Source organism: Natator depressus, chromosome 14, assembly GCF_965152275.1.
Source record: "Natator depressus isolate rNatDep1 chromosome 14, rNatDep2.hap1, whole genome shotgun sequence".
Lineage (NCBI taxonomy): Eukaryota > Metazoa > Chordata > Testudines > Cheloniidae > Natator > Natator depressus.
The window spans coordinates 27,787,866-27,814,876 of NC_134247.1; the positions used below are offsets into that span (position 1 = coordinate 27,787,866).

At 55.9% G+C, this 27,011-nt stretch overlaps 2 protein-coding genes across 2 annotated transcripts; one reads left to right on the plus strand and one right to left on the minus strand.

Moving 5' to 3' along the window:
* Positions 1–492: 492 nt before the first annotated feature.
* On the plus strand, positions 493–1,693 carry LOC141998831 (butyrophilin subfamily 1 member A1-like). Its single transcript, XM_074971809.1, has 2 exons — positions 493–496; positions 1,176–1,693. The coding sequence occupies exons 1-2, from the start codon at positions 493–495 to the stop codon at positions 1,691–1,693; spliced, it is 522 nt and encodes a 173-aa protein (XP_074827910.1).
* A 16,764-nt stretch (positions 1,694–18,457) lies between these two features.
* On the minus strand, positions 18,458–25,173 carry LOC141998833 (C-type lectin domain family 2 member D11-like). Its single transcript, XM_074971810.1, has 5 exons — positions 24,949–25,173; positions 23,709–23,871; positions 21,267–21,442; positions 20,232–20,335; positions 18,458–18,611 (listed from the first exon to the last, which is right to left on the minus strand). Exons 1-5 carry the CDS (start codon positions 25,171–25,173, stop codon positions 18,458–18,460), a joined length of 822 nt encoding a protein of 273 aa, XP_074827911.1.
* Positions 25,174–27,011: the final 1,838 nt, after the last annotated feature.

The window sequence follows — 27,011 nt, forward strand, 5'->3', positions numbered from 1 at the left end:
CAGACCTCACAAGCATCCTGTATGTCGGTGCACATCAGGATGTGAGGCAGGTTTTATGCCTATGTCCTGCCACAGCACAATGCACCCAGATCGTACACAGCTCCTCCCACTCCTCTGTCTGCATGTGCACTGCCCCCTGCAGGGCTTTCTGAGCGCACCTTCCAGTCATTGTACAATGAAACATGACCCTGCCCAGCTGCTACCCCAGGGCCAAGGCCTGCCCTGTCTTCCCATCAATCGCCTTCCTGCTCCTGCTCATGTCTCCTCCTCACTCTTCTTCAGCCCTCACTGCCTGGGAGAGGGACAGAGCCATGCTCTGCAGACAGGGAGCAACTGAATTCTGTGTCTGGTGTCTAGATACCATGATGATGGAGATGGGAAAAGTGTTGACTAGAATTACAGCTAGAGGGGCTGGGGTAAGTGAGGAAATAAAATGTAGGGGAGGAAGATCCTGCTTCCTGCACATGAGCCAGAGCGAGCAGCGGAGGCGAGATGGGTGGGGGAGTGAAGGTGGTGGTGGGAAGGAGAGGAAGGGAAGGGAAGGGTGGGATGATGAGCAGTTTTGAAGATGATAGGAATTAACAGGAGGGTGAGTGCAGTTCCCCAGAGCAGCCGCCCTTGGGAGAAACGGGACCTGCTGCTGAGCAGTGAAATCTGAGGCATGTCAAGTCCTTGCCCCATGTGGCCTGTTGCTGTCTGAGGCAGGAGCATGTCAGAGAATCAGCATTTGGAGAGGGGAGGAGAGTGAGGAGGCCCATATCACATTGAAAGGAGGAAGCAGCTGGGAAACAAAAGGACTCATGCTGGAAATAAGGCACTTCAGGGGGAGGGGAGCTGTGTCAATAGTCTTGACTTCATATAATCTGCTGTGTCCCCCCAGAGATACTAGTCCCCTCCTTGGGGAGAGGTGGGGCCAGGAGGGGATAGACCCTGATTCTGAGGCCTGGCCCAGCTGATCCCTTCACTCTGTTACTGACACATCTCTGCCAGGGGAGTGACTCTCCCTTGCACTGTGCTGAGATCTCAGAGCTGCTCCCCATTCCGACCTGGTAAATTCTGGAGTAAGGCGATTCTCTAAATCACACTCCATCTGAGGCAGATTCTGTCACTGACATGATCAAACTCTCCCGCAGGGCTGAGCTCTGCCCTTAATACTCTGATTTTTTCTTTCCCAGAGAATGTGACTCTGGATCCAGACACAGTTCATCCCCATCTTCTCCTCTCTGTGGATTGCAAAAGTGTTAAACGGCTATTCACACGGCTGGATTGCCTCGACAATCCTAAGAGATTTGAATATGAACGTTGTGTGCTGGGCTATGAGGGGTTCAACTCGGGGAGACATTACTGGGAGGTGGAGGTGGGACGTGGGGGATATTGGGCTGTGGGGATCGCTAGAGAGTCTGTGAGGAGGAAAGGAGAGATCATATTTAGCACTGAGGAGGGGATCTGGGCTGTGGGCCATTGGGGGAATCAGTACCTCGCTGTCACTTCTCCTCGCTCCGCATTGGCCCTGAAGCAGGTGCCCAAGAAGATCTGGGTTTCTCTGGACTATGAAGTGGGACAGGTGGCATTTTTTGATGCTGATAAAGGGGTACTGATATTGACTTTCCCACCGGCTTCCTTTGCTGGGGAGAAAATCCACCCTTGGCTCTGGGTCTGGGATTTGCAATGCCAGCTCAGACTGTGTCCCTGAGACACAGGAAGAAATACCTCTCTGGGACACTTGTCATCAGCCAGTCTAGCCTCACACATCCTCATCCTAAGATGCTGGAGGTCTCCAGTGTTCCTGCAGAGCCTGTAATGCACAGTATCTATACACCTGGGGGAGGGGTGGTGTCCCTGGATTTAAGAGCCATTGAGAGCAGAGATGGAGGAGGACAAGCCAATTTCCTTGGTCCTAAGATTGTGCAGTCTGTCTGTCACTAGTCTCTGCAATCCAAGAGAACTCTAGCCACTGGTCAGGTTAGTAGCTAAGGGTGTGTCTATACTGCAGCATATGCTCCATCCTGCCTTGCACGCATGTGCACACATTAGTCAAGTCCACTTGTAAAAGTCCACACTGCCGAGCTGCACATGATCCGTACCCCATACACGTGTGTTGACATGAATGCTGTAGTTTCGTGTTTGACACTAAGATTTCTAGGGACATGGAGTGCACATTTGGCAGGCTGAAGGCAATATGGTGCCACCTACAGACCATTTGGACACCAACATAGCCAATGCCATACATATGGCTGTGGTCTGCTGTGCTCTGCCTAGCATCTGCGAGGAGAAGGACACTGCTGGTTTGCAGTCCCATACAGACATCCAGAATGTGCACCTGTCATCCAGGGGTGCCGGAATGGGGAGTCAGGGGTCCATGGCCCCATCACTTTTAAAAACGGGGGTCTATGCCCTCCAACTTTTAACAAGCCATAAGAGCAAGCGATGGGGGGGGCAGAGAGGAGTGAGCAGGGGTAGGGCCATACGGTTCAGAGGTGGTGTGAGGGTGGGTGCTCAGGAGGAAGGGGTGATGTGGGAGCAGGGCGTTGGGAGAAGGGGTAGTGGGGGAGGGCAGGGCCAGAGTTCAGGTGCCGGTGGCCCCCCACACTTTTATGGAGCTTCCATCGCTCCTGCTCTCATCACAGAGGTTGGGTCCAGGTGAACAAGGGAAACAAGGGACGGCTTACACACCTACATCCTTGCAGCACTGGGTGATGTGGAGATGTGATGAGGGACTGTAATGCTGTACATTGGCATTGTGTCTGTTTCCTATGTGCTGATTTGCTCTTGGTTATTTGCTGTTGCTTTTAAAAGAATCTGATATTTTATTTAAAATTTTTGGATACAACTTCCTGATTCTTCCTTTATTTCCTGACACTCATATGCCAATGTATTGTCCAGCCCAGCCAATTCATTAACAAAACAAAATCCTGAAATAACCCAAAGACCATTGCAGGCACCGCAACTTCCTGTCCACAAATAATTCTTCAGAAGTGTGCAGTGTGAAATAAAGTGCAACCCTGTGCAAAAGGACAGGTTTCAGAGTAGCAGCCATGTTAGTCTGTATTGGCAAAAAGAAAAGGAGTACTTGTGGCACCTTAGAGAGACTAATCAATTTATTTGAGCATAAGCATCCAATGAACTGAGCTGTAGCTCACAAAAGCTCATGCTCAAATAAATTGGTTAGTCTCTAAGGTGCCACAAGTACTCCTTTTCTTCCTGTGTAAATGGGGACCAATAGCTAAAGTCCTAGCTCCATGGGCTCACTAATAGTGGAACTGGAAGTCAGAAGGGCACCGCCAGTTCTCCTTCCCCCTAGTCAAAATGTTGATCTTATTGAATGCTGTTTTATGGGGGTGGAATGCACATGGTACATCTGCCCATTTCACTCCATGCATTGCTCAGAGCCCAACCAACCCCAGAGTTTTCCAGTGGCTGCTGGACGTGGTAGCATGGAAGTCGGTCTGCAGGCAGTGGGGATGGTGCTGAAGGTGGTGCTGGAGCTGGTATTGAGGGCTGCAGCTATCAGGGGGTAGCCTTTAATTTTATTTAAAGTGAATTTTGCAATGTGGTATTACACCACCGTGGGTTCGGCTCTCGCAGCTACAGTTTTAAGCTTAACACAGTGAAAGTTACCTTTGCTACTTGCTTTAGATTTAGAGTTTTTAGGAACACAAAGACCAAAGGTAGTGACCACACATACATTTACCAGTGCAAGGTTTATTTTATTTTATAAGTTTTATTAAAGTTATAATTACCCAAGCATACAGAAACTTTATACAGACGTCTGCACAAGTTACAAATATAGTTATACTTTCTTAAGAGTGTTAGGGATTGAATGGGTCTTTTATGGCTTGATTATTAGTAGAGGGATGGTTTCTGCTGGACTCCTCCATAGGGAGCTCAATTTGTCCATGTTGGGCATTTTTTTGAAATAATGTGATTTTGTTGATACCTACATTTTGTGCATGTTTATGAAAGTGTTAACCTTTTTTTATGGGTTTGCGTTTCCTGGAAACTAAAGGGACCCCAATTTTTTTAATATGTGTAAGTTTTTTTAATTTTTATGAGCATTGACACACAACCTGTATTTTGTGGTTAAGACACATGTGCCTTTACAGTATTTTTATAATTTACTATTAATTTTGTGTGTGGAGGGGGTAATTTTGGGCACTATTACCCCTTGGTCCTTTTTTTTCATAATTTTATGGCATTGCCATAAACATTTAAACATTGCCCCCCATGCAGGGAAGAAATAATCACCCCATATTACATTCTCTGTCAAGACAAGTCCAACATGTTTGAACTTTGTCATCAATCTGGTATGTTTTTATTCCATCTTCATATTACTGAGAAGCTCCTTCTAGCAACAAACCCAGACCAAAGATACAGCATGGTAAGAATTTCAGGGTTAATTCATTAAAAAATAAGTAAGTAGGCAGGTAGGTTCTGGTTGGGGGTTTTGGGTAATCAGATCAGGGGCCTGTTACCTATATTAGTTTCAAGAAGGAAACCTTGAAGCCCTGAGGAAGCCTTGTAGGACATTACACAATGGCATAGAAAGCAATGGAGAGAGAGCTAGTAAGCTACCAGGGTGGGCATTGGAAATGTGCTCATCATAGGACTCTCACTCCCTGTCTGGAGTTTCTCTGTATGAAACATTGTCAAGAATCAAATGCTCGATTTGGGGGAAATTCAGGTGAACATTAACTAGATACAAAGCTAGGAAAGTCTTTGTTTCCCTCAAAGAGTGTTTGGCTTCTGCTCCTGCCTTAGAGCTGCCTGACTATTTTAAGCCTTTTACCCTTTTCTGCCACGTACAATCTGGGTGTGTACTTGGAGTTCTCACTCAGATGCACGGAGAAAAGAAATGCCCAGTTGCTTATTTCTCTGCCACTTTAGACCCTGTTGCCCAAGGCTTACCCCCCTGCCAGCATCCTAGTGGACTATCCTAATGGCAGGGCTGGACCCTGGAACGGGGGAGGGGCAGGGGTGGGAGCGTCCCGGGCAGGGGCTCCTACCGTGTGCCAGCCTCTAGGTGCAAGTTCGGGCTGGGCTGGGGAGGAACAGGACCTCGTCCCCTGCATGAGCTGCTCCCAAGGCCAGATCAGAGCCACCGCCAGGAACCTTCCCCCAGCAGCAGAAAGCTCCGTGGCTGCCGGCCGGGAGCCCAGCTCTGAAGGTAGCACCACTGCCAGGAGCAGTGCCGAAGTCAGGGGAGCGATACCGTGACACCCCTCCCCCAATAGCCTTGAGACCCCACCATGACCCTCTTCTGGGACGGGATCCACACAGTTACAACAGGGTGACATTTCAGATTGAAATAGCTAAAGCTGTGCAATTTAAAAGATTTTTAAAAATCTGATGACCATGAAATTTACCAAACTGGATGGGTGAATTTGGTAGGGCCCTACCCAGGAGACTAAACAGGGGGCTACTTCACATTACAGATACACAAATGTGGATCCTCAGTTGCACTGTTTATATCACGGCCCAGGGGACTAGGGACTGGACGCTCCAGACAGATGCTCAGAGGGCTTGAGGGCAGAGTGGGCCTATTGCTACCCTGCAGTGACGGCAGGCCCAGCAGCGAGTGCGTGTGGCCAGTGGAGTTGGGGAGCTGACCCCTGGCAGGCACAGACAAGACACCCTCAGGCAAAGGGCAGGTGGTGGCGAGGTGCCTCCCAGCCCCGGGTACCCGGGTACATTGCAGGGTATTAACTTACTGCAGGTTTGGAGCAGTTAAAAATTACACCCCAAGGCCTCAGACCAGTGAGAAGGACCAAGGAGAGGAACTGAGACTGCTAGGGGCACCTGAGTCCCAGCACCGCCCAGAGTTCTGCTCTGCCTAAAGCCACAGTCCCGCCCCGTGAGTAGGGCTTTACCAAATTCATGACCATGAAAAATGCATCACAGACTGTGAAATCTGGTCTCCCCTGTGAAATCTGGCTGCGGGGGAAGGGGGGGGAATATGTCACAGAACTGCCACCCTTACGTCTACGCTGCCTTCAGAGCTGGGTGGCCAGAGAGCAGCAGCTGCTGGTCTGGTGCCCAGCTCTGAAGGCAGCACTGCTGCCAGCAACACTGCAGAAGAGAGGGTGGCATGGTGGGGGGAAGGGCCAACCTTATGGGTGGCGGATGCGGGCAACTGCTCCGAGCGCGGTGGTCAGGAGGGAACCCCGCCAACCGCCAGCTCCAGGCCCTTTTAACCTCTGAGTGCTGGACCCTGGAACGGGGGAGGGGCAGGGCTGGGAGCGTCCCGGGCAGGGGCTCCTACCGTGTGCCAGCCTCTAGCTGCAAGTTCGGGCTGGGCTGGGGAGGAACAGGACCTCGTCCCCTGCATGAGCTGCTCCCAGGGCCAGATCAGAGCCACCTCCAGGAACCTCCCCCAGCAGAAGAAAGCTCCGTGGCTGCCGGCCGGGAGCCCAGCTCTGAAGGTAGCACCACTGCCAGGAGCAGCGCCGAAGTAAGGGGAGCAATACCGTGACACCCCTCCCCCAATAGCCATGAGACCCGCCCCCGACCCTCTTCTGGGATGGGATCCACACAGTTACAACAGGGTGACATTTCAGATTGAAATAGCTAAAACTGTGCAATTTAAAAGACTTTTAAAAATCTGATGACCATGAAATTTACCAAACTGGATGGGTGAATTTGGTAGGGCCCTACCCAGGAGACTAAACAGGGGGGTACTTCACATTACAGATACACAAATGTGGATCCTGAGTTGCACTGTTTATATCATGGCCGCTTCTTTCTGGCAGATCCATTTGAGCTCCGCGGCACACGTCTCAGACAGAACCTGGCTACCTTTTATCCACCCGCAGCTGTTCCCATCAGCAGAGTCTGAGAAGCTGCAGAGTGAGAGAGAGTTCATGTCATTGTGGGTCCCTGTAACAAGGAAAGGCCCAGGGGTGAGTCTTTCCTCCCCCTCCCCCTAATGGGAAGCTGGGCTCTGGTGTTGTCCTTCATCTCTAACTTTCCTGCAGAGCGTCATTCGAGAAGACATCCCAGGCTGTGAGGTGAGTTAGGGCAGTGGCTCTCAACCTTTCCAGACCACTGCACCCCTTTCAGGAGTCTGATTTGTCTTGCGTACCCCAAGTTTCTCCTGACTTAAAAACGACTTGCTTAGAAAATCAGACCTAAAAATACAAATGTTGCCACAGCCACTATTGCTGAAAAATGTCTGACTCTCATTTTTACCATACAATTATAAAATAAATCCATTGGAAATAAGTATTGTACTTACCTGTCAGTGTATTGCATATAGAACAGTGTAAACAAGTCAGTGTCTGTCTGAAATTTTAGTTTGCACTGACTTCGCTCGTGCTTTTTATATAGCCCGTTCTAAAACTAGGCGAATATCTAGATGAGTTGACCTACTCCTCGGAAGACCTCTGTGTACCCCAGGGATACCTGTACCGCTGCTTGAGACCCACAGAGTTGGGGGTCTGGAGCAAGGACCATACGAGGCTGAATCTCATGGGGTGGGTGACCTGGTACTTGTTCGTTGGAAGCGCATCTCAGCTTTCCTTTAAAAACGAAGTCTGATGGGTGAGAGGAAACCTACACAGTGTGAACTGGGTAACGGGAGAGCTGCAGGGAGCTGAGGACTTGTCCCGATGAACGGTTAGGGCTGGATTCACAAAGGGACTTAAGAGGCTAATGGCCACTTCAGGCACTTCTGTCCCAGAACCAAACCCCAGCTCAGCTGCCACCAAACCCTGGAAGCGCCTGAACTTGCTCGGTGCCTCAATTTTCTAAGCAAAAGTTTACGAGGTGTGTGTGGGCCCAGAGCACATGTGCTGCTCCCTCCCTCTAGGCCCCAGTATGATCCAGGAGCCAGCCTCCGCCTGACTTGCCTTGGGGCCCCAAGCCAGTGGGCCTGTTCAAAGGACCCATACCAGCTTGGTCCCTACAGGCGAGTGCCCACAAACTGGCAGAGAGGAGCAAGTGCTTCCCGGTAACATTTAGCCCAGGGGTTCTGGCACTGACCTGGAAAGTAGGAGACCCGAACTCAAGTCCCCCTTGTAGCTGGGTAGGGGAAGGGATTTGAACAGGCATCTCCCACCTCTTAGGAGCAACCTCTCGCCTCTGAGCTAGGGGACAGTCTGAGGTGGTGGTGGTGGGGGGGTCCCTTATTCTCTCCTGTTAATACTGTTCCAGACTCGGGATAGAGTGATTGGAGCAGACTGACTAACTGTCACCTCGGGGCATGATGCAGAGAGATGATTTCTAGCCCCCACCAGTGACTGCTGCTTGGAGAAGCTGGCCCTGGCCCCCGCCCGACCCCCTCCCCCACCCGATCAGCGCACAACCCCCTCCCCAATAGACCCCGGGTTCCCCAGTGTGATCGATGCACCCACGCATCTCTTCCCCTCCCCACACCCGGCAGCTCCCTGCTCGCCCCCTCCCCGATCCGTGCACGACACCAGCCCCTCCTCACCTGCTGGCGGAGACCCCCAGCCCCCGATCGCTCCGTGGGCAGCCGGAGCCCGGCTCGCATCTCGCCCAGGCTCGTGTCCCGTGGAGCGGGCTCAGAGCGAACCCGGCTGGCAGGCAGAGGGAGCAGCGAGGGGACGGGCTGCCCCGCCGGGAGCCGCCAGGCTCGGGGAGAGGGTCCCGCGGCTGCAGCCCCGCTCAGCTGGGCAGGTCAGCAACACCGAAGGGAAACGCACCCAGCTGTCTGCCCCCGGGGAGCGGGCGAAGAGCAGAGGCTCCAGCCGGTCAGGATCCCGCAGCGCCCCCGGCTTTTGTGCCGCCCCGGGTTTTTCGCTGGAGCTACGCGGGGGTGTCCTCCTTAAATACACCGCTAGATCTGGCAGCACCGTGATACGTCATATGAGGCTCATCGTCCGGCCCATTAGAGGCGTGTCGGGGAGCGGGACGGGGCAAAATTTCTCTGACTTGACCCTGTTCCATTGGGGTTGGGCTTCCCTCCCCTCCAGGTTAGATGACCCAGAGCTGGGAGGCAGAGGCAGAGTATAATTCACATTACACCAGGAGGCCGGGGGACTCAGATACACCTCCAACACACAGTTCCTCGTCTGCTTCCTTCTGACTTCTAGGGAGTTGCACTTTCTCTAAACCAGCTGTAACTTACTGCCCATTCTCCCCTTTTATGGCTCATGATATCTGGTGTTTTTCTTAAAGCCCCAGCTCCTAGAGTCCTGTGAGCAGGCCAGAATCTCAGTTCTCATGGTTTTCTTAGGGAAGGGGGACAAAAAGAAGCCTTTAACCCTTGCAGAGCATGCTAGAAACCATGACTGCCAAAGGCTCACAAACCAGCAGCTAAAAAACTCTGCATTTAGTATTTTAAGTCGCATGGTTTTTAAGCGGGTCTCACGGTTTTGAGGCCTGACTCATTTTGAACTCTTGCGGTTATCAATACAGAAATTATCTAACCCCTCTCTCTCTTTCTCTGTCACACGCACACGCGTCACTTAGTCTTACACACCTGCTGCGGGCGCTGACTCCCTGGGTGCTCCAGGGCTGAAGCATCCACAGAAAAAAAAACAAAAAAACAGCGGGTGCTCAGCACCCACCAGGCACCTGCCAATCAGCTGTTCAGAGGTGGGTGGGAGGTCGGAGCCGGGGCAGGAAGAGGGGGGACGAGGTAAATCAATCTTCTCAAGAGCCTGTCTGTGCCCAATATAGTTTTAAGGGGCTCCTACCTCCCCTCTCCTGCCATGGCTCTTAAAACCAACTGAGTAACTGAAGTTTCTGCTGCCCAGGGCCCTGTGGTGAGCGGTGCTAATGCCAACCCCAGTATGGCCTGATACGGCCTGCACCCTATTTGGGAGACTAAGGGTGAGAATTTTCACTGGGAGTAGGTGTCACGGAGTGTGGGGGAGTCCAGGCCCTGCACCCCTCTTCCTGGGATTCACTGAGACTCTCAGCCAGCCAGTAAAACAGAAGGTTTATTGGACAACAGGAACACAGTCCAAAACAGAGCTTGTGGGTACACCCAGGACCCCTCAGTGAAGTCCTTCTGGGGGAGCAGGGAGCTTAGACCCCAGCCCTGGGGTTCCCTGTGTTCCTCCACCCAGCCCCAAACTGAAACTAAACCCACCGAGCAGGTTCCCTGCTGCAGCCTCCGTCCACATTCCTGGGCAGAGGTGTCACCTCCCCCTCCCCCTCCTGGCTCAGGTGACAGGCTCTCAGGTCTCCCGTCCCCAGGGCACATTCCCAGGTCAACACTCCCCCCTCCCTGCTGCGTCACATCGTCACATCTCTCCCCCCTTCGAGACTGAACTGAGCAGGGTCACTGTGACCAGTGACCTGGGGAAGTTCGGGGCCCCCTCTCCGGGACAGCGCATCCGCTATCAGGTTGGCACTTCCCTTCACGTGGACCACGTCCATGTCGTAATCCTGCAGGAGCAGGCTCCACCTCAGGAGCTTGGCGTTGGCTCCTTTCATCTGGTGCAGCCAGGTCAGGGGAGAGTGGTCGGTGTACACGGTGAAGTGTCGCCCGAAGAGATAGGGCTCTAGTTTCTTGAGGGCCCACACCATGGCCAGGCACTCCTTCTCGATGGCCGCGTAGTGTCGCTCCCGGGGTAGCAACTTCTTGCTCAGGTACACGATGGGGTGTCTCTCCCCCTTTTCATCCTCCTGCATTAACACCGCCCCCAGTCCCGTGTCGGAGGCGTCGGTGAACACCACAAAGGGCTTGTCAAAGTCTGGGTTTGCTAGAACTGGGCCACTGACCAGAGCCTCCTTCAGCGCCCGGAAAGCCTCCTGGCACTGCTCGGTCCAGACCACCTTGTCTGGCTTCCCCTTCTTGCATAGCTCAGTGATGGGGGTGGCTATGGCGCTAAAGTGGGGCACAAATCTTCGGTAGTATCCTGCCATCCCAATAAAGGCTTGGACCTGCTTTTTGGTGTGGGGAGCGGGCCAGTCTCTGATCACCTCCACCTTGGCCGGTTCTGGCTTTAGGCGGCCGCTCCCCACCCGATGGCCCAGGTAAGATACTTCAGCCATCCCCACCTTGCACTTCTCCGCTTTGACAGTCAGCCCAGCCCCCTGGAGTCGGTCCAGCACTTGTCTAACCTGGGACACGTGGTCCTCCCAGGTCTGGCTAAAGACACAGATGTCGTCAATATACGCCACGGCGAAACTCTCCATCCCCCTCAGGAGCTGGTCCACCAGGCGCTGGAAGGTGGCCGGCGCTCCCTTGAGGCCGAAAGGCAGGGTCAGAAACTCATAGAGCCCCAGAGGGGTGATAAAGGCCGATTTCAGCCGGGCATCTGCATCCAGCGGCACCTGCCAGTAGCCCTTTGTAAGGTCCATGGTGGTAAGGTACCGAGCTCCTCCCAGCTTGTCTAGGAGCTCGTCCGGCCTGGGCATGGGGTAGGCATCCGATACAGTGATGGCATTGAGCTTCCGATAGTCCACACAGAACCGGACTGACCCATCCTTTTTGGGGACCAGCACCACCGGCGAGGCCCAAGGGCTGGCCGATGGCTGGATCACCCCCAAAGCCAGCATGTCCCGGACCTCTCTTTCCAGGTCCTGAGCAGTTTTCCCTGTGACTCGGAAGGGGGAGCATCTTATCGGCGGGTGCGACCCTGTCTGCACCCGGTGGACAGTCAGATTAGTGCGTCCAGGCTGGTTGGAAAACAGCTGTCGGTACGGATGCAGCACCCCCCTGACCTCAGCTTGCTGGGCAGGGGTGAGCTGATCCGAGAGGGGGATTGTTTCCAGGGGGGAACCAGCTCTGGTCCCAGGGAATAGATCTACTAAAGGGTCATCTCCCTGCTCCTCCCACTGACCACACACAGCTAACACCACATTCCCCCTGGCATAATATGGCTTCATCATATTCACATGGTACACCCGGCGGTGGTGGGCCCGGTTCGACAGCTCCACCACATAGTTTACCTCATTGAGCTGCTTGACGACCTTGAACGGGCCCTCCCAGGCGGCCTGTAGTTTGTTCTTTCTCACGGGAATGAGAACCATCACCTGATCCCCGGTGGCGTAGGCACGGGCCCGCGCCGTGCGGTCATACCAGACCTTCTGCTTCCTCTGGGCTCTGGCCAGATTCTCCCTGGCCAGGCCCATGAGTTCAGCCAGTCTCTCTCGGAAGGTCAGGACATACTCCACCACTGACTCTCCATCGGGAGTGGCCTTCCCCTCCCACTCGTCTCTCATCAGGTCCAGGGGGCCCCTCACCCTCCTTCCATATAACAGTTCGAAAGGCGAAAATCCGGTAGACTCCTGGGGCACCTCCCTGTACGCGAACAGCAGGTGAGGTAAGTACTTGTCCCAATCCTGCGGGTGCTGGTTCATAAAGGTTTTCAGCATCATCTTTAGCGTCCCGTTAAACCTCTCCACCAGCCCATTGGACTGGGGGTGATATGCTGAGGCCCAGTCATGCCGGACCCCACATTTCTCCCACAAGCACCGGAGCAGGGCCGACATGAAGTTGGAGCCTTGGTCTGTCAAGACTTCCCTGGGGAACCCCACTCGGCTGAAAATGGTCAGGAGCGCATCTGCCACGGTGTCTGCTTCAATGGAAGCTAAGGGCACTGCCTCGGGGTAGCGGGTGGCGAAATCTACCACCACCAGAATGTATTTCTTCCCCGACCGGGTCGTCTTGCGGAGAGGCCCCACGATGTCCATGGCCACCTTCTGGAAAGGCTCCTCTATGATGGGCAAAGGTCTCAACGCCGCTTTCCCCTTGTCCCGGGCCTTCCCCACCCTCTGACAGGGGTCACAGGATCGGCAATACTGCCGGACGGTGGTAAAGACCCCGGGCCAGTAAAAGTTCTGTAGCAACCTCTGCCGGGTGCGCCGGATTCCCTGGTGCCCTGCGAGGGGGATGTCATGGGCCAGGGACAGGAGCTTGCGGCGGTACTTCTGGGGGACCACCAGCTGCCTCCTGATCCCACAGGACTCCCCTTCCCCTGGGGGAGCCCATTCTCGGTACAGGAACCCCTTCTCCCACAGGAACCTCTCCTGGCAGCCTCTCCTCATGGTCCGTCCCTCACTGAGGTCGGCCAGGTCCCTGAGCTTCTGCAAGGAGGGATCTTTCCTCAACTCGGCCTGGAACTCAGCGGCTGGGGAAGGGATGGGGCCCGGTTCCCCCTCCGTGGCCAGGTCTGAGGCCGCAGCCTCTCTGAGCCGTGCCCCTCGGCGCTCCCTCCCCACCCGAGTAGGGTCTCGCGCCTCCAGTGTGGTACCCTCCCCAGGGTCAGGTCGCAGTGCCCCTCGCCGGCTCTGGCTACGGGTCACAACCAGGGCGGTCTGGGGGTCGCTTGGCCAGTCCTCTAGGTCTCCCCCCATCAAAACTTCAGTGGGCAAATGGTGGTGTACCCCCACATCCTTGGGGCCCTCCTTGGTCCCCCATTTCAGGTGTACCCTTGCCACGGGCACCTTAAATGGGGTCCCGCCCACCCCCGTCAGGGTCAGGTAGGTGTTGGGCACCACCCGATCTGGGGCCACCACCTCGGGCCGGGCCAGCGTCACCTCCGCGCCCGTATCCCAGTATCCATTGACCTTCCTCCCATCCACCTCCAGGGGAACAAGGCACTCTCTCCGGAGGGACAGCCCCGCACCCACCCTGTAAACCGAGCACCCTGAGTCCAGAGCCTCCAGCCCTCTGGCGGGGCTGGCTGGGGGTACTCTTCCCTCCTGAGCAGGTGGCAAACTGGTAGCCCCCCTTTCCTGGGTCGCCTGCCCCTCGTCCAGCTGAGTCCCTACCCAGTTAACCCTGGGTAGGTTGGGTCTGCTCAGTTTGTCCCTGAGCCCGGGGCACTGGGCCCGTACGTGGCCTCTCTGGCCACAGTGATAGCAGCTCAGGTCACGTTGGTCCCCTCGAACGGGTCGGAGGGGCCCGACACCAGGCGTTCCCCTTTGGAGGGGGTTCTCCCTATTTCCCCGCTGGGAGGCCCCATGGTGACTCTCTCTCTGCATCGGGGGGGGCCTGTTCTTTTGGGACTCCTCCCGGCTACCCCCTGACCGACTGTTCACAAACTCGTCGGCCAGCTGCCCTGCATGCTGGGGGTTCGCGAGCTTTTTGTCCACCAGCCACAGCCTCAGGTCGGAAGGGCACTGTTCATACAGGTGCTCCAGTACAAACAGGTCAAGCAGGTCCTCTTTAGTTTGGGCCCCAGCTGTCCACTTGCGGGCATATCCCTGCATCCTGTTGACCAGTTGTAGGTAGGTGACCTCAGGCGTTTTACGCTGACTCCGGAACCTTCTCCAGTACATCTCGGGGGTCAGCCCAAACTCACGGAGCAGGGCCTGTTTGAACAGTTCATAGTCCCCTGCCTCTGCCCCTGTCATCCGGCTGTAGACCTCCACGGCTTTGGGGTCCAGTAAGGGGGTGAGGAACTGGAGCCTGTCTGCAGGGTCAACCCTGTGCAGCTCGCAGGCATTCTCAAAGGCCGTCAGGAAGCTATCTATGTCCTCCCCCTCCTTCCGCTGGGCCAGGAAGCACTTATCAAAGCTCCTTGCAGCCTTGGGTCCCCCCGCACTCACCGCAGCCGGGGCCCCACTGCTCCTCAGCTTGGCCAGCTCCAGCTCATGCTGTCTTTGTTTCTCCTTCTCCTGCTGCTCATGTTGACGTTGTTTCTCCTTCTCCTCCTGCTCATGTTGACGTTGTTTCTCCTCATGTTGACGTTGTTTTTCATGATCCTCCAGCTCCCTCATTTTCCTCTCCCTCTCCCATTCCAGCCGCATCCGCTCCAGGGATGGGGAGCTCCGCTGGGAGGATCCCCTGCTGGCTGCTGGGGTCAGGGGGCCCTCGGTATTCGCTGGGCTTCCCACAACCCCTCCCCCAGGCATAGGTAGGAAGGGTCTCGGGGTGTCCTGGGCAGCAGTCTGACCCCTCCCAGCCTGGTCAGGCCCCAGGGCCCACGCTGCGTCCGCCGGGCGGCTTCCCTCAGGGACAGGGATCGGGTCATCCAAGCGATCCCTCTCCTCCAGCTGGGCAATCAGCTGTTCCTTGGTGGACCTCCCGACGCGCAGCCCCCTCTGCCTGCACAGCTCCACCAGGTCGCTCTTAAGGCGTTTAGCGTACATCTCCCGGCTGGCCACTCGCAGGCCGGGCAGCTGTCCACGGTTTCCAGGAAAAGCCCCTAGTGTGCCAGTCCTTCTTGAGGTCACCACCTCTTTGCCAGGGTCGAGCTGCAGACTCCTCCGCCCCTGGGACCGCTCGCTGCAATCCCCCGGGGGACCCTGTTACTGCAAAAGTCCTTCTCTCTGGTCACACACTCCCAGGGGTTAACCGCCCCCTGAAACCGTCTCTCTCTGAATCTTCAGCACGCCTGGTCCCCGTCAATCCCCCTTCGTTTTACTGTTCCCCAGTCACTTACTGCAGGAAGCGCCGTTCACGGGGTGCAGTAGATCCCACCGCTGCCACCAGTTGTCACGGAGTGTGGGGGAGTCCAGGCCCTGCACCCCTCTTCCTGGGATTCACTGAGACTCTCAGCCAGCCAGTAAAACAGAAGGTTTATTGGACAACAGGAACACAGTCCAAAACAGAGCTTGTGGGTACACCCAGGACCCCTCAGTGAAGTCCTTCTGGGGGAGCAGGGAGCTTAGACCCCAGCCCTGGGGTTCCCTGTGTTCCTCCACCCAGCCCCAAACTGAAACTAAACCCACCGAGCAGGTTCCCTGCTGCAGCCTCCGTCCACATTCCTGGGCAGAGGTGTCACCTCCCCCTCCCCCTCCTGGCTCAGGTGACAGGCTCTCAGGTCTCCCATCCCCAGGGCACATTCCCAGGTCAACACTCCCCCCTCCCTGCTGCGTCACATCGTCACAGTAGGCTCAAGACACTGCTGGGTAGCAGGCCCAGTACAGCCAACCAGAAATCCCCCCTATCGTCACTGGGGTTGGGTCCAGGCGAGCAAGGAAAAGAGACGTCTGGTGCACCCCCATCCTTGCATCACGGGCTGACATACGCGGGGGAATGTGAGGCGGTGTGGGGTGGTAGTTCACATACTTTATTTGCCACGGCTTTCATGGGACTGTGGAGGTTGATGCTTCTCTAAACCCTCTGGATACAACTTTCCCCTCCCGCATCCACTCACACGCTAAACCCACTGAAAGTAGCAAACACTGAAAACCCATCGCAGGCAGCCTAGCTCCGGGCAAGCAGCAGGAATGGGACAGAAGCACAGGTGTTCTCCTTGCCCCTGGCAGAATGCCTTGTGCGGGTTGTACCTGGGGGGTGCAGGGGTGGAATGAGCCGGGGACGTGTGCCCGTTTGAGCGATTCATAGCAGGCATACGAGGCACCTTTGGGGGAGTCTTGTCCAGGCCTGCCATGGGTCAGCTCTCTCAAACCACCACCCCTGGCAGCGCAGGCCTGACCTTCCAGCCCCCTGCAGGCCTCGCTCTCTGTGTACAGGTTAGCGATAGACACCCCCAAAGCCTCTGAGCGTCCCTCTGGAGTGCTCAGCCCGTTCCACGGAGCACATGCAGAACTGTGACTCTAATCCCACAGGCGCGGTCCACAGCAGCTTGTAAGGTTCAATTCAGGCCAACCACTCTATTGAGAACACAGCACTTAGATATACAGAAAACAGGAATGGGTTTATTATCAATGAAGAGAGATGCAAGTGAGAGTGAATAAATACTGGAAAGTAATGGTTACATAGAAAACCAAATCCTCACACTTTCTAGAGCCGGGGTTCTCACAAGTTTTTGGCAGCCTCAGCATGCGGCTCTGACAATACTTAACTAACTGTAGGAAAAACTAATAAATAAATTACATGTGCATATTTACGTATTTTGCAGACTCAATAATAAATATAAGGTACAGTTGTGTCTTATCTTTACTGGACCTAAACACAGAACAAACCAGTGCTTTGCGCAGTCTTGTCTTTTTTGTTGTTCTTTTGTTTTTTTGGTCAAAGGTGGACGGCTGTACAACAATTCTGAACTAAATTTAAAAATCCTTTACATAATAGAAGTCCAAATAATAATGAAAGAATGTATCTGCCAATATGTCCAAAATTTCTTTCACAGACAAAAAAACCCAATCCACCTAGCCCAGTAATAATAATAATGATAACAGTAACAACAAAATCTGAGCCGTTACTGTTGTCTTTTCAGCTTGGTTTTTGCATCATTTAACAGCTCGCGCCTCTGAAGCTCACCGTGGTAATTTGGTTCAACTTCCCTTGCACGAGTGCTGTAGGGACGTTGCACGACATACATTTCAATTTGATGAATTTCTCTCTCACACTGGAACTTGCTCAGAAATGGAATTGGATGGCTTCAGAAACACAGGAAACTGCCTTTCCCCCTGGTGCTGAAGTGTTCCTTTTTCTTTCTCTGTTTTGCTTTTCTTCTCAGAAGGTCCCAGAGGAGCCACCTGCTGTCACATTCAAGGTCATTTTCTGGCACTAGATTATCTGAAATACTTTCTGATACCCAGTCACATTTTTAACTCTTTCACCTCCCCCCGATGAACAATCGCAACCTACCCAAACAGCACGCAGTGAGATGGCCCATAGCCACTTACTGAGCTATAGTAACATGAGATGTAAACACAGTGGTTAGAGGTCTATAAAATCATGAGTGGTGCGTAGAAAGTGACTAAGGAAAAGCTATTTACTTGTTCCCATAACATAAGAAATAGGGGCCACCAAATAAAATTAATGGGTACCAGGTTTAAAACAAATAAAAGGAAGTTCTTCTTCACACAGCGCACAGTCAACCTCTAGAACTCCTTGCCTGAGGAGGCTGTGAAGGCTAGGACTATAAACGGGTTTAAAAGAGAACTGGATAAACTCATGGAAGTTAAGTCCATTAATGGCTATTAGCCAGGTTGGGTAAGGAATGGTGTCCCTAGTCTCTGTTTGTCAGAGAGTGGAGATGGATGGCGGGAGAGAGATCACTTGATCATTGCCTGTTAGGTTCACTCCCTCTGGGGCACCTGGTGTTGGCCGCTGTCGGCAGACAGGATACTGGGCTGGATGGACCTTTGCTCTGATCCAGTCTGGCCCTTCTTATGTTCTTAGCCAAAGAATACACTTTGTGACTTGAAAGAAAACCACACCGATGTAGCTCAGCTCTGCCGGCATGATGCTATGTAAAAGGGAGCGCGCACTGGGATTTATGGCATTTAGAAGGCACCTTTAATACTTAACATCTCAGCGATTGTTGGGGCACTTTGGAGGCTCTTGTGGCTGCAAAACACTCAGCGGGTGGCTGCATTTGAGAAATGCTGTTCTGGAGACTAAACGAACAAGGCCTTCCCTTCTCTCATTTCCCCAGCGTGTGGCTGAGTCTCCTTCTCAGGAGATCACTCCCTCTCAGCTGCAGAGAAAAGCTTGACAATGTGACCCTGAGTTTAAAGGTTCAAAAGCAGAAGGCACGTACGAAGAATCCACAGTTTAAACGAGACACACTTATTGCTTGAGGGCCCCGCTGCCTGATATTGAGATCCTGGCCAGGCTGACAAATGGCGACTTGGCTCGATCAAGTAGGTGTGAGTTGGATCAGTGTCATTTCTAGGAGTCTCATTTCGAGCCCCCTTCCAACGCAGTCTCTTTTCTCATCACATACACCTCAGGTCTGCTACAGATCCACCGTCTTCCCATGTAGCACCGTGAGCAGCTGACCCCTTTCTCCTCGTTCAGATACGCGCAGTCACCTCCTCCTCTCATCTGAAACCTGCAACACAGAAGCCAGGGAGCTGCAGTCAGGCAGAGGCCGGGCATTTCACACCAGTCCCAGCCAGGGGAGCCCTTCTCCACAGTGCAGGCCTGAGTGCGGAGCAGCTACTCTCCCAGCCCCTCAGGAGCAGAGCTCAGGACAGCGGGGGCTTTGCAGAACCACTGACTGTTCCTGACCCTCTATGCTGTGTAGCCCACAGGGGTGCTGGAGAATGGAAAGTCCCCAGCAGGACGGAGAGAATTTGTTAGACTGATTGTCAAAAGGGACCGGTCCTCTAACAAGAGCCGCAGACCATCACCAGAACCAGATGACCGAGCAGGAAAAGCTGGGGGCAGGAGGGATCTCGCCTCCTTGAAACACACGGAGCAGAACCAAGATGACACTGAAAGAGGAAATTGCATTCAGGGGTTTCCTTTTCCATTGATCTATAACTCTTGAGCTTGAAGAAGTTCCTTTGTGAAAGCATGTGTGCCTTGTCTGTAACCCTCATGTGACCCTCCCAGAGTTCATCTGGAGTGGAGGGTGGAGTTCTAGGGACAACATGCCTCTCGGGAGGTTTGGGAGGGTTCAGCCCTGGTTTTGGGTCCTACAGCAGCTGATCTGCAGGGTCCCACATCCTAAGGAGTGTACCAGACAGGGAATCTGTACCCCAGGAGAGGGCCACAGAGGCCCAAACTCGGGACAGTGTCTGGTGGCTATTCAGACCCAGTGAGGCCGGAAGCAGGTGGGATCCAAAGGTTGGGTCCAATACAGCAGAATGGGGACTGTCCATTGGGGAGCCCTGACCCAGCGCCATAAGAGCCTGATTTTTCAAAGTACTGAAGTAACCCAGACCAGAGAAGTGGGGGGGTCTCCATCCCCCTCTAATGGCTGGCCTGCAAAAGAGCTTTATCAATCAGGGGGGGTTTTCAGCTAAAGAAGTGGATTCTTTCGCTCCTATAGCAGAGGCTCATGCTTCTAGTGTTGAATTCCGGGGTTCAAACCCTGCTCTGGGCTCAAGGTTTTGTGATCACACTTGGAGCCCACTGAAACCCATTGCGGGGTGTTGGCTGGGCAGCCATCACTACTGTACCCCGTTCCAGTGGGAGCCCCAGGCGTGCAGCACCTGTGAACCGCAGGCTCCTTTAACATCCGTGCCTTGCTGCGGATTCAGAGGCCTCACCAGCCAAGTCACTCAAACCTGCCGGCTGCAATCCCCAGCGGGACCTGCACCTGCCATGCAGTGCTCGGCATGCTGCCCTCTCCAGCAGCCACTGTTAACCTGAGCTCCCTGCTGCCTCCTTTCCCCGGGAGGGGGGGTCAGACACCCCATGGACCTTGCTGAAGAGGGCTGGGGGAGAACAGCGAGTGTCCCCGCTGAAATCCCAGCGGGCTGCGAGGGCACCTCTGGCTATGGCGGGCTCTGTCTCCGGCCCAGCACCGTGCTGCGGGGAGGAGCCGAGAGCTCAGGGACACGCCGGCTCCCGTCGCTCTCCGATACACGCAGGACGCGAACGGACCAGGGCCGGGTCTGGCTGTTTCACCAGCACTGAATGGTGGATCTCCCTGAACTCAAACAGCTCAGACACCAGCATCCCCAGGCCCAGGGCATTAGTCCAGAGGGTGAGAGAGACTCACAGGTGGTTGAATTCGGTGCCGTTGGCCCATTTCCAGGCCTGACCCTGCTCCCTCCGGAGGCCGATCCAGTGGTCCCGGACACCCTTATGGCGCAGCAGGAACGCCTTAAAGAAAGCCGAGGGACAGCAGGTATCAGCCCCAGCTCCGGTGCTTCCCCCACCCCTCCAGGGCTCTGTGCCGCAGAGAATCCCAGCCGCATATTCATAGAGTGTCAGGGTTGGAAGGGACCTCAGGAGATCTTCTAGTCCCACCCCCATCCCCAATTAAATCATCCAACACATTTTTGCCCCATATCCCTAAATGGCCCCCTCAAGAATTGAACTCACAACCCTGGGTTTAGCAGGCCAATGCTCAAACCACTGAGCTACCCCTCCCCCCATATTGAAGAGTGCTCAGTTTATTTTGGGGGGGGGGGGGTGTTCCCCTGCCTTTTGCAAAGTACAAGATCACCCAGGCAGTATTAACCCTCCCCCTGCACAGAGCAGCCCCGCCCCGGTGCTCCCAGTCACCCGCACCCCAAGTCCCCCTGGGCTGGGGGCAGCTGCTGGGTCTGAGCTCTCTGCAGAGACGTCTCTTCTCACAGATCAGCCCCCGCTCATCACAGCAAGGCAGGAGGAGGGAGCGAGTCAAGCTGAAGTGGGAGGGGTCAATGTGAGAGGATCCCCTCCTCCCCCGCCTCCTCAGCTGGCTGCTCCTTTCCCATCCCCACAACAGGAGCACTGGCTGGGTTCTCAGTCCCACTCCAGCAGCCAGCAGGCCAGGAGATGCCTGAGCCAGCCCTGCCCTAGACAGAAGCTGTCTCCCTATTTGGGGAGGGGGGCAGCGGAGAATGGGCAATCCCTGTGATCACACACAGACAGTAGGGCCCTGGGCCCAGCCAGGGCTGGCGTTCAGCCGCTGGAAGTTCATTCACTCTGGCCTCCCAGCATGGGAGGGGTCAGAGCTGCTCCTCACCCCACGGGGCAGAGCCCAGGTCCTACTGCAGCAGCCACCGCTGTGCCAAGATCAGTGTATGGCAATTCCAGAGTCTCTCACCATTTCCTGCTCACTGTCGATCCCAGCCAGGGAGGCACCCGGTGCAGAGCAGCGGCTCCGGCTGTCAGTCCAGCTCCCTTTCGTCTCTGAGAAATAGTAGCATTTCCCTCGGTATCCCATCCAGCTGTCTGGGCACGAGGGGCACCGATCAGCTGATGAAAGCTTAGAGGTCAGCACTGAGAATGAGACAGTAACATGGAGGGTAAGAGTTGCATCTAGAATTGGGCATTTGACTGGTATAAAAATTGGTCAACTGACCAGTCAAATCTGTCAAAGAGTGGTCAGATATTTTAAAATACCAATTTATCAGAATTGGTTACCTCCCGCCAGGAACAAAAAAGAGCAAGACGTTACTGTCTCCAGTAGGTTTAGCTTTAGATAGATATGGATCTACCTAATTTTTTAAAAAATGTATTTCACTGAGTTATTTTAACTCAGAAAAAAAAAGGCAAAACAATGAAACCAAGTTCTGAAAAACACCAGCGAGGCTCCAAGACGCAATCCGAAAGGCAGGCTGCCTCCTACCCCCAGGGCTCTCGCTGGAGTATTTGACTGCGGCCAAACAGGCAGCCAATTGACCGGCTTGCCAAGCCTACTGGGACCCCCAGCTGGGGCTGGTCCACGGCAATCAGACACAGGGGGACGGAGATGTTAGTCACAGTAAACTTGCCTGGCAAGAAGGATTCCAGGGACACTCCCAGCCTGGGAGGGACTGACACAGCTCAGAGCATTTCACCCCAGGCACAAGATCAACAGCTGGACGTTCAACCTAGCAACAAACAGCCCGTGAACAACTGAGAAGAACGTGGGAACTTTCACGCAGGGACATGAAAGCCACAAGGGGGCGCCAGAAACCACAGCAACCAGAAGTGACCTGTTGCACTGTGGGCCAGGAATGATGGAACTTAATTCACCTCCTACCTGCAGACTTTTCTTTCCCCAAACACAGCAGCAAGAAAGGCACTTTCTGGAAGCCCTCACCGCAGTGTAACCCTTTCAGAGCCATGAAAGAGCAGCAGTGGGGTCACCCATAAGTGACCCCAAAGAGGATCTGAAAGGCCTGTCTAGTTGAGAGGAGTCAGACTCAAACCCCTTCAGATGTTTTTGAGCACATCACTTTTTTTTGCACCACAGTAACTCAGTAGCTGGTTTTCAAGCCTTCCCATGTGGCTGGTGCTCAGCGAGGAACAGACACTCTAAGTCTGGAAGAGTTAGGAAACGTGGCAGCGGTGATCAGAAAACGAGCATGTGTTCACCTCACGCACAAGGCATGTCTGACCCTGTAGATTTAACTGTCCAGTGCACGGTAGCCCACACCCCTGCCCTACTGAACTGAGCAGAGAAGTCAGTGACTAACAGTTGATGGCACAGGCTGTCTCCACCATCCATCTCCAGGTCAGATGCCACATATTCTGCAGAGCTCCCTGCACCTGCAGGTGTGTAACCAACCCTAAGTTCACAGATTCCCACCTTACACAGTCAGAGCCAATGCTGCCCATTGCAACAGCCTGCCATTACAGCAGGGAGCTGGGATTCAGGGCCCATCTGTATCAGAGCAATCTGCACCAGTATAATCACAGTGACTCAGTGACATCCGGGCAAACACCTCCTGGAGATGTGCTGGAGCAGTGTGGCTCGCTCTGGTAACTTCCTCCAGCGAACTGCACCAAGGCAAGCTCCTTTGTGCACCAGTGCAGTGCGTCTACTTTAGCGGTTTGCACCAATTCAACTGCAAGGACGTCATGACATCGGCACAGAGGATTCCTAATGCAGACAGACCTGGATTCAATCCCCTCTGCCAGCTGCTAAACCCTCCTGGGGCCCAGTGATCAGATCCCAGGGCAATAGAGAAATCCCACCCCCGACAGTCTCCAGCACCCCCTGCCCCAGACGACTGGGGGATACAGCAGGGTTCGTGTTCACCGCAAACAGATGCCCTCTGCACGAGCACACGCCGTCTGTGCAGCTCGGGGGAGTGAATGGTGCTAAGGGACCCTTCATGGCCAAGCTCAGCGATTGGGGGGTTTCCACACTGCGCTGGTGGAGGGGTCTAGACTGAGTTCTACGGCTCATTTCAATAACATGGCAGCACCTGCCGCCCGGCCACAGGCGTGACCTGAAGATCCAGGAAGGCCAGGCTGGTAACCTCAGAGCAACACAGGGAAGGCAAAGGGCTCAGGGCAGGGAGCCTGGGGGGAGGGATACGGACCAGGGGCTGCTCTCCACCCCCCACCCCAGGCAACTGGAGGTTCATCCACAGCCCCCTGCAACTGCCTGGACTCCAGCTGCCACCCAGAGGTGGGGTGGGGTGACCTCAGGGGGAAGAGGAGGGGGAGGGGCGGGGCCAGTGACAAGAAGTGGGAGGGCCATGCCCCCTTCCAGCACCCCGGGCAGTCTCAGTGTCTATCTCCAGCCTGCCCCCAGGCAGAGATGCCCCATTACCTGGGTTCCCTCCAGTCTCCAGGTGTCCATTGCCATTAACACACAACTCCTGCAGCGGCTCTTCGCTCTCAGCAACCCAGCTGCTGGCCCCATTGTCTCTCTCAGCGACACTCAGGCCACACACACTGCTGCAGGTGCTGGGCTGGGGTCGGCTCCTCTCTGTCTGAGTGGGTCCGATTTGCCAGCAGCAAAGCCGAGGCAGAGGTCCTGGCCCTGGCTCCCCGTCCCTGCTCCAGAATCTCCAGCCGATCTGAAACTGAGACGGACCAAGCAGGACAGGTCAGGGGTGGGGGAGGCCATCTGTGGTTTCTTGTTCCCTGCCCAGCAGCCCAACCCCCTGCCAGAGGCGGTGCCATGATGATTAAACCCCCTTAACTCCCATCAGCCCCTCCACCCCCCAGGGCCTCAGAGACCTGATCTGCTACAGGCCCCGCCCACCCGTGACAGGCACCCGGGTGGGGGAGAAGACCCTCCTCACACACAAAATCCTCCTAGAAGTAAGTGTGAGTCGGATATCAGAAGGGGAGGGGATGGGGCTCGAAACAGCCCTGTCCCTGTCCCAGCCCCCTCCTTGAAGGGCGGGACTTGAACCAGCGTCCAGCGCTCCTCTGCCCAGCCCCTTCTTTCCCTTCCAGGGGGGCTCTCCCGAACCCCCCCCGCCCTTCGGCCCGGGCCCGCCCCCCGAATCACCCCCCTTTGGCCCAGAATCCCCGCCCTTCGGCCAAGGACCGGCCCCCGCCGCCGCGCTGCCCTCCCCATGCGGTCCCCAGCCCCCGCCCAAGCCCCGCCCCCTTCGGAGCCCTGCCCCCATTTGGTCCCCGAGCCCCGCCCCCCCATTCGGAGCCCCGCCCCCCATGCGGTCCCCAGCCCCGAGCCCGAGCCCCGCCACCCATTCGGGCTCCGGCCCCTCCCCCTCCGGTCCCCGGCCCCTCCCGCTCCCCATTCGGTCCTCAGCCCCAAGCCGACCCCCTCCCCGGCCCCTCCCCATTTGGTCCCCGAGCCCGAGCCCCGCACCCCATTGGGGCCACGGCCCCTCCCCCTCCGGCTCCCCCCCTACAGTCCCCAGCCCCTCCCCCTCCCCCTCCCCATTCGGGCCCCCGGTCCCCCTCGCCCCAGCCCGGCCGTGGCTGGAACCGGCCCGCAAACCCCGCCGCGCAGCGAGCGAGCCACCGCCCAGCAGCCAGCAGCACCCGCCCACCCACGCCCCGGGCAGGGACCCCTGGGACCCGGCGCGTCTCACCCGCGGGAAGAGCGCCCGGCGCCGCAGCCGGGGCAGGAGCTGAGGGCCCAGCAGCCAGGCGGGCTCGCAGCGGGTCCCGCCGGGTGAGTTCGCAGCCGCAGAGCGACCGGCTTCCCTGTGACCCCCGCGCCCGCTTCGTTCCCACGTGGGTCTGAGCAGCGGAAACGTCCGTGCCCGGGTGTCACCGCAACAGCGGCCGATCCCCGCCCTCAGCCCCGTCTCCATGTAACCCCGCGACTCCCGGCCGCTCCGCTCCCCACAAACCTTCCCCCCTCTCCCGGGCTGGCCGGGTGCCCCAGCGGCGTCCCGCCCGGCCCCGGGCAAAGCTCCGATCGGGGCTCAGTCCTCGCCCTCCCTGGCCTGCCCTCCCTGCCCGGACTCCTCCTGAAACCTTGTCCTCCCTCTGCCCTCCCCTGCTCCCCCGACCCCTCTGATCGCTGCTTCCCCCTCCTGCCAGCTCTCCGGGGCCCTTCCAAGGGCTCTGTCCTTGGTCCCCTGGGGCTGACCAAATAGTATATAAACACATGGGGCGGGGAGGGTCCTTACTGGTTTGTTGCGGTGTAACAGTGTGTTACAAGGAGGGGGGAGGTCTTGAGAAAAAAAAAAACACCAGTAAATGTGACATGGTTTATGGCCAGCCTCCCTCTTCTGTTCTCTTCTCCCTCTGCCCCTCGTCTCTGGGTTGTCTCCTCTGTAAACACAAATTCAACTCCCCTCTCGATGCTGACAACTCACCCATTTGCCTCTCTGCACCAGCCCCATCTCCTGCTGGCCAAATGAACACCTCAGCCTGTCTCTGGGACATCTCCTTGTGCCTACCTACCTGTCAGCTCAAGCCCAACATGGCTAAAGCAGAGCTCTCTATCTCTCCCCTCCTGTCCAAGCCCTCTCTGTTACCTCCTTTCTCCATCGCTGTGGACAACGCCAGCATCCTGCCTGTCACTCAGGCCCATAACCTGTCATCTTCCACTCACACCTCTCTCTAGGTCAGGGGTGGGCAAACTTTTTGGCCCAAGGGCCACATCGGGGTTGCAAAATGGCATGGAGGGCTGAGTAGGGAAGGCTGTGATTCCCCAAGTAGCCTGGCCCCCACCCCCTATCCACCCCCTCCCACTTCCTGCCCCCTGATTGACCCCCATCCCTAACCGCCCCCTCTGGGACCCCATCCCCTAACCAACCCCTGTCCCCTGAGTGCCCCGACCCCTGTTCACACCCCTGCTCCCTGACAGCTCCCCCCCGGGATTCCCACACCTATCCAACCCCCTCTGTTCCCCAACCCCTGACCGCCCCCCCCAGAACCTCCACCCCGTCCAACTGCCCCCTGTCCCCTGACTGCCCCTTATCCAACCTCCCCACCCGCTTACCACGCTGCTCAGAGCAGCAGGAGCTTGCAGCCACGCTGCCCGGTAGGAGCAGAAGGCCAGAGCGCCGACGGCGCAGTGAGGTGAGGCTGCAGGGGCGGGGGGACAGCGGGGAGGGACCTGGGGCTAGCCTCCCCTGCCGGGAGCTCAGGGGCCAGGCAGGACAGTCCCGCAGGCTGGATGTGGCCCGCGGGCCGTACTTTGCCCACCTCTGCTCTAGGTCCTCATGTCCAGGGCTGTGCTTAAGTCTTGTGGAGTTTTCCTGCATAACATCTCTAAGATACAGCCTTTCCTCTCCATCCACACAGCTAAAATTCCCATCGAGGCTCTGATCACATCACATCTCAGTTACCGCCATATGCTTCTCTTCTCCCTCTTCCCCAGCTCAGATCCATTCAGAATATTGCTGCAAGCTGCAAAGATCATTCTCCTAGCCTGCTGCTTTCACCATGTCACCCCTCTTTGCATCCCTCCACTGGCTCATCCTTCTCTATTGCGTCAAACAGAAGCTGCTTGTCTTCGCTTTCAAGGCCCTTCACGTACTGTCCTCTCCCAACCGGACATCTCTCATTCACTGTACCAAGGTGTTGACTCCCACCTCCAATCGGGTCCATGCTGCCAGCAACACCCACTTGTTAAATTTTCAGACAACCACCTTCATGCTTTCTGCCACATGCCCTACATGCTCGGGAGGAGAGCCCC

Bases quoted from the DNA above. Each gene is read 5' to 3' on its own strand.
- LOC141998833 (XM_074971810.1), bottom strand. From the start codon at position 25,173: ATGGAGACGGGGCTGAGGGCGGGGATCGGCCGCTGTTGCGGTGACACC. The intron at 20,336-21,266 runs GTGAGAGACTCT...GCTTTCTTTAAG, and splicing joins TCGACAGTGAGCAGGAAATG to GCGTTCCTGCTGCGCCATAA. The intron at 18,612-20,231 runs GTGAGTCTCTCT...TCTGTGTTGCAG, and splicing joins GGCACCGAATTCAACCACCT to GTTTCAGATGAGAGGAGGAG.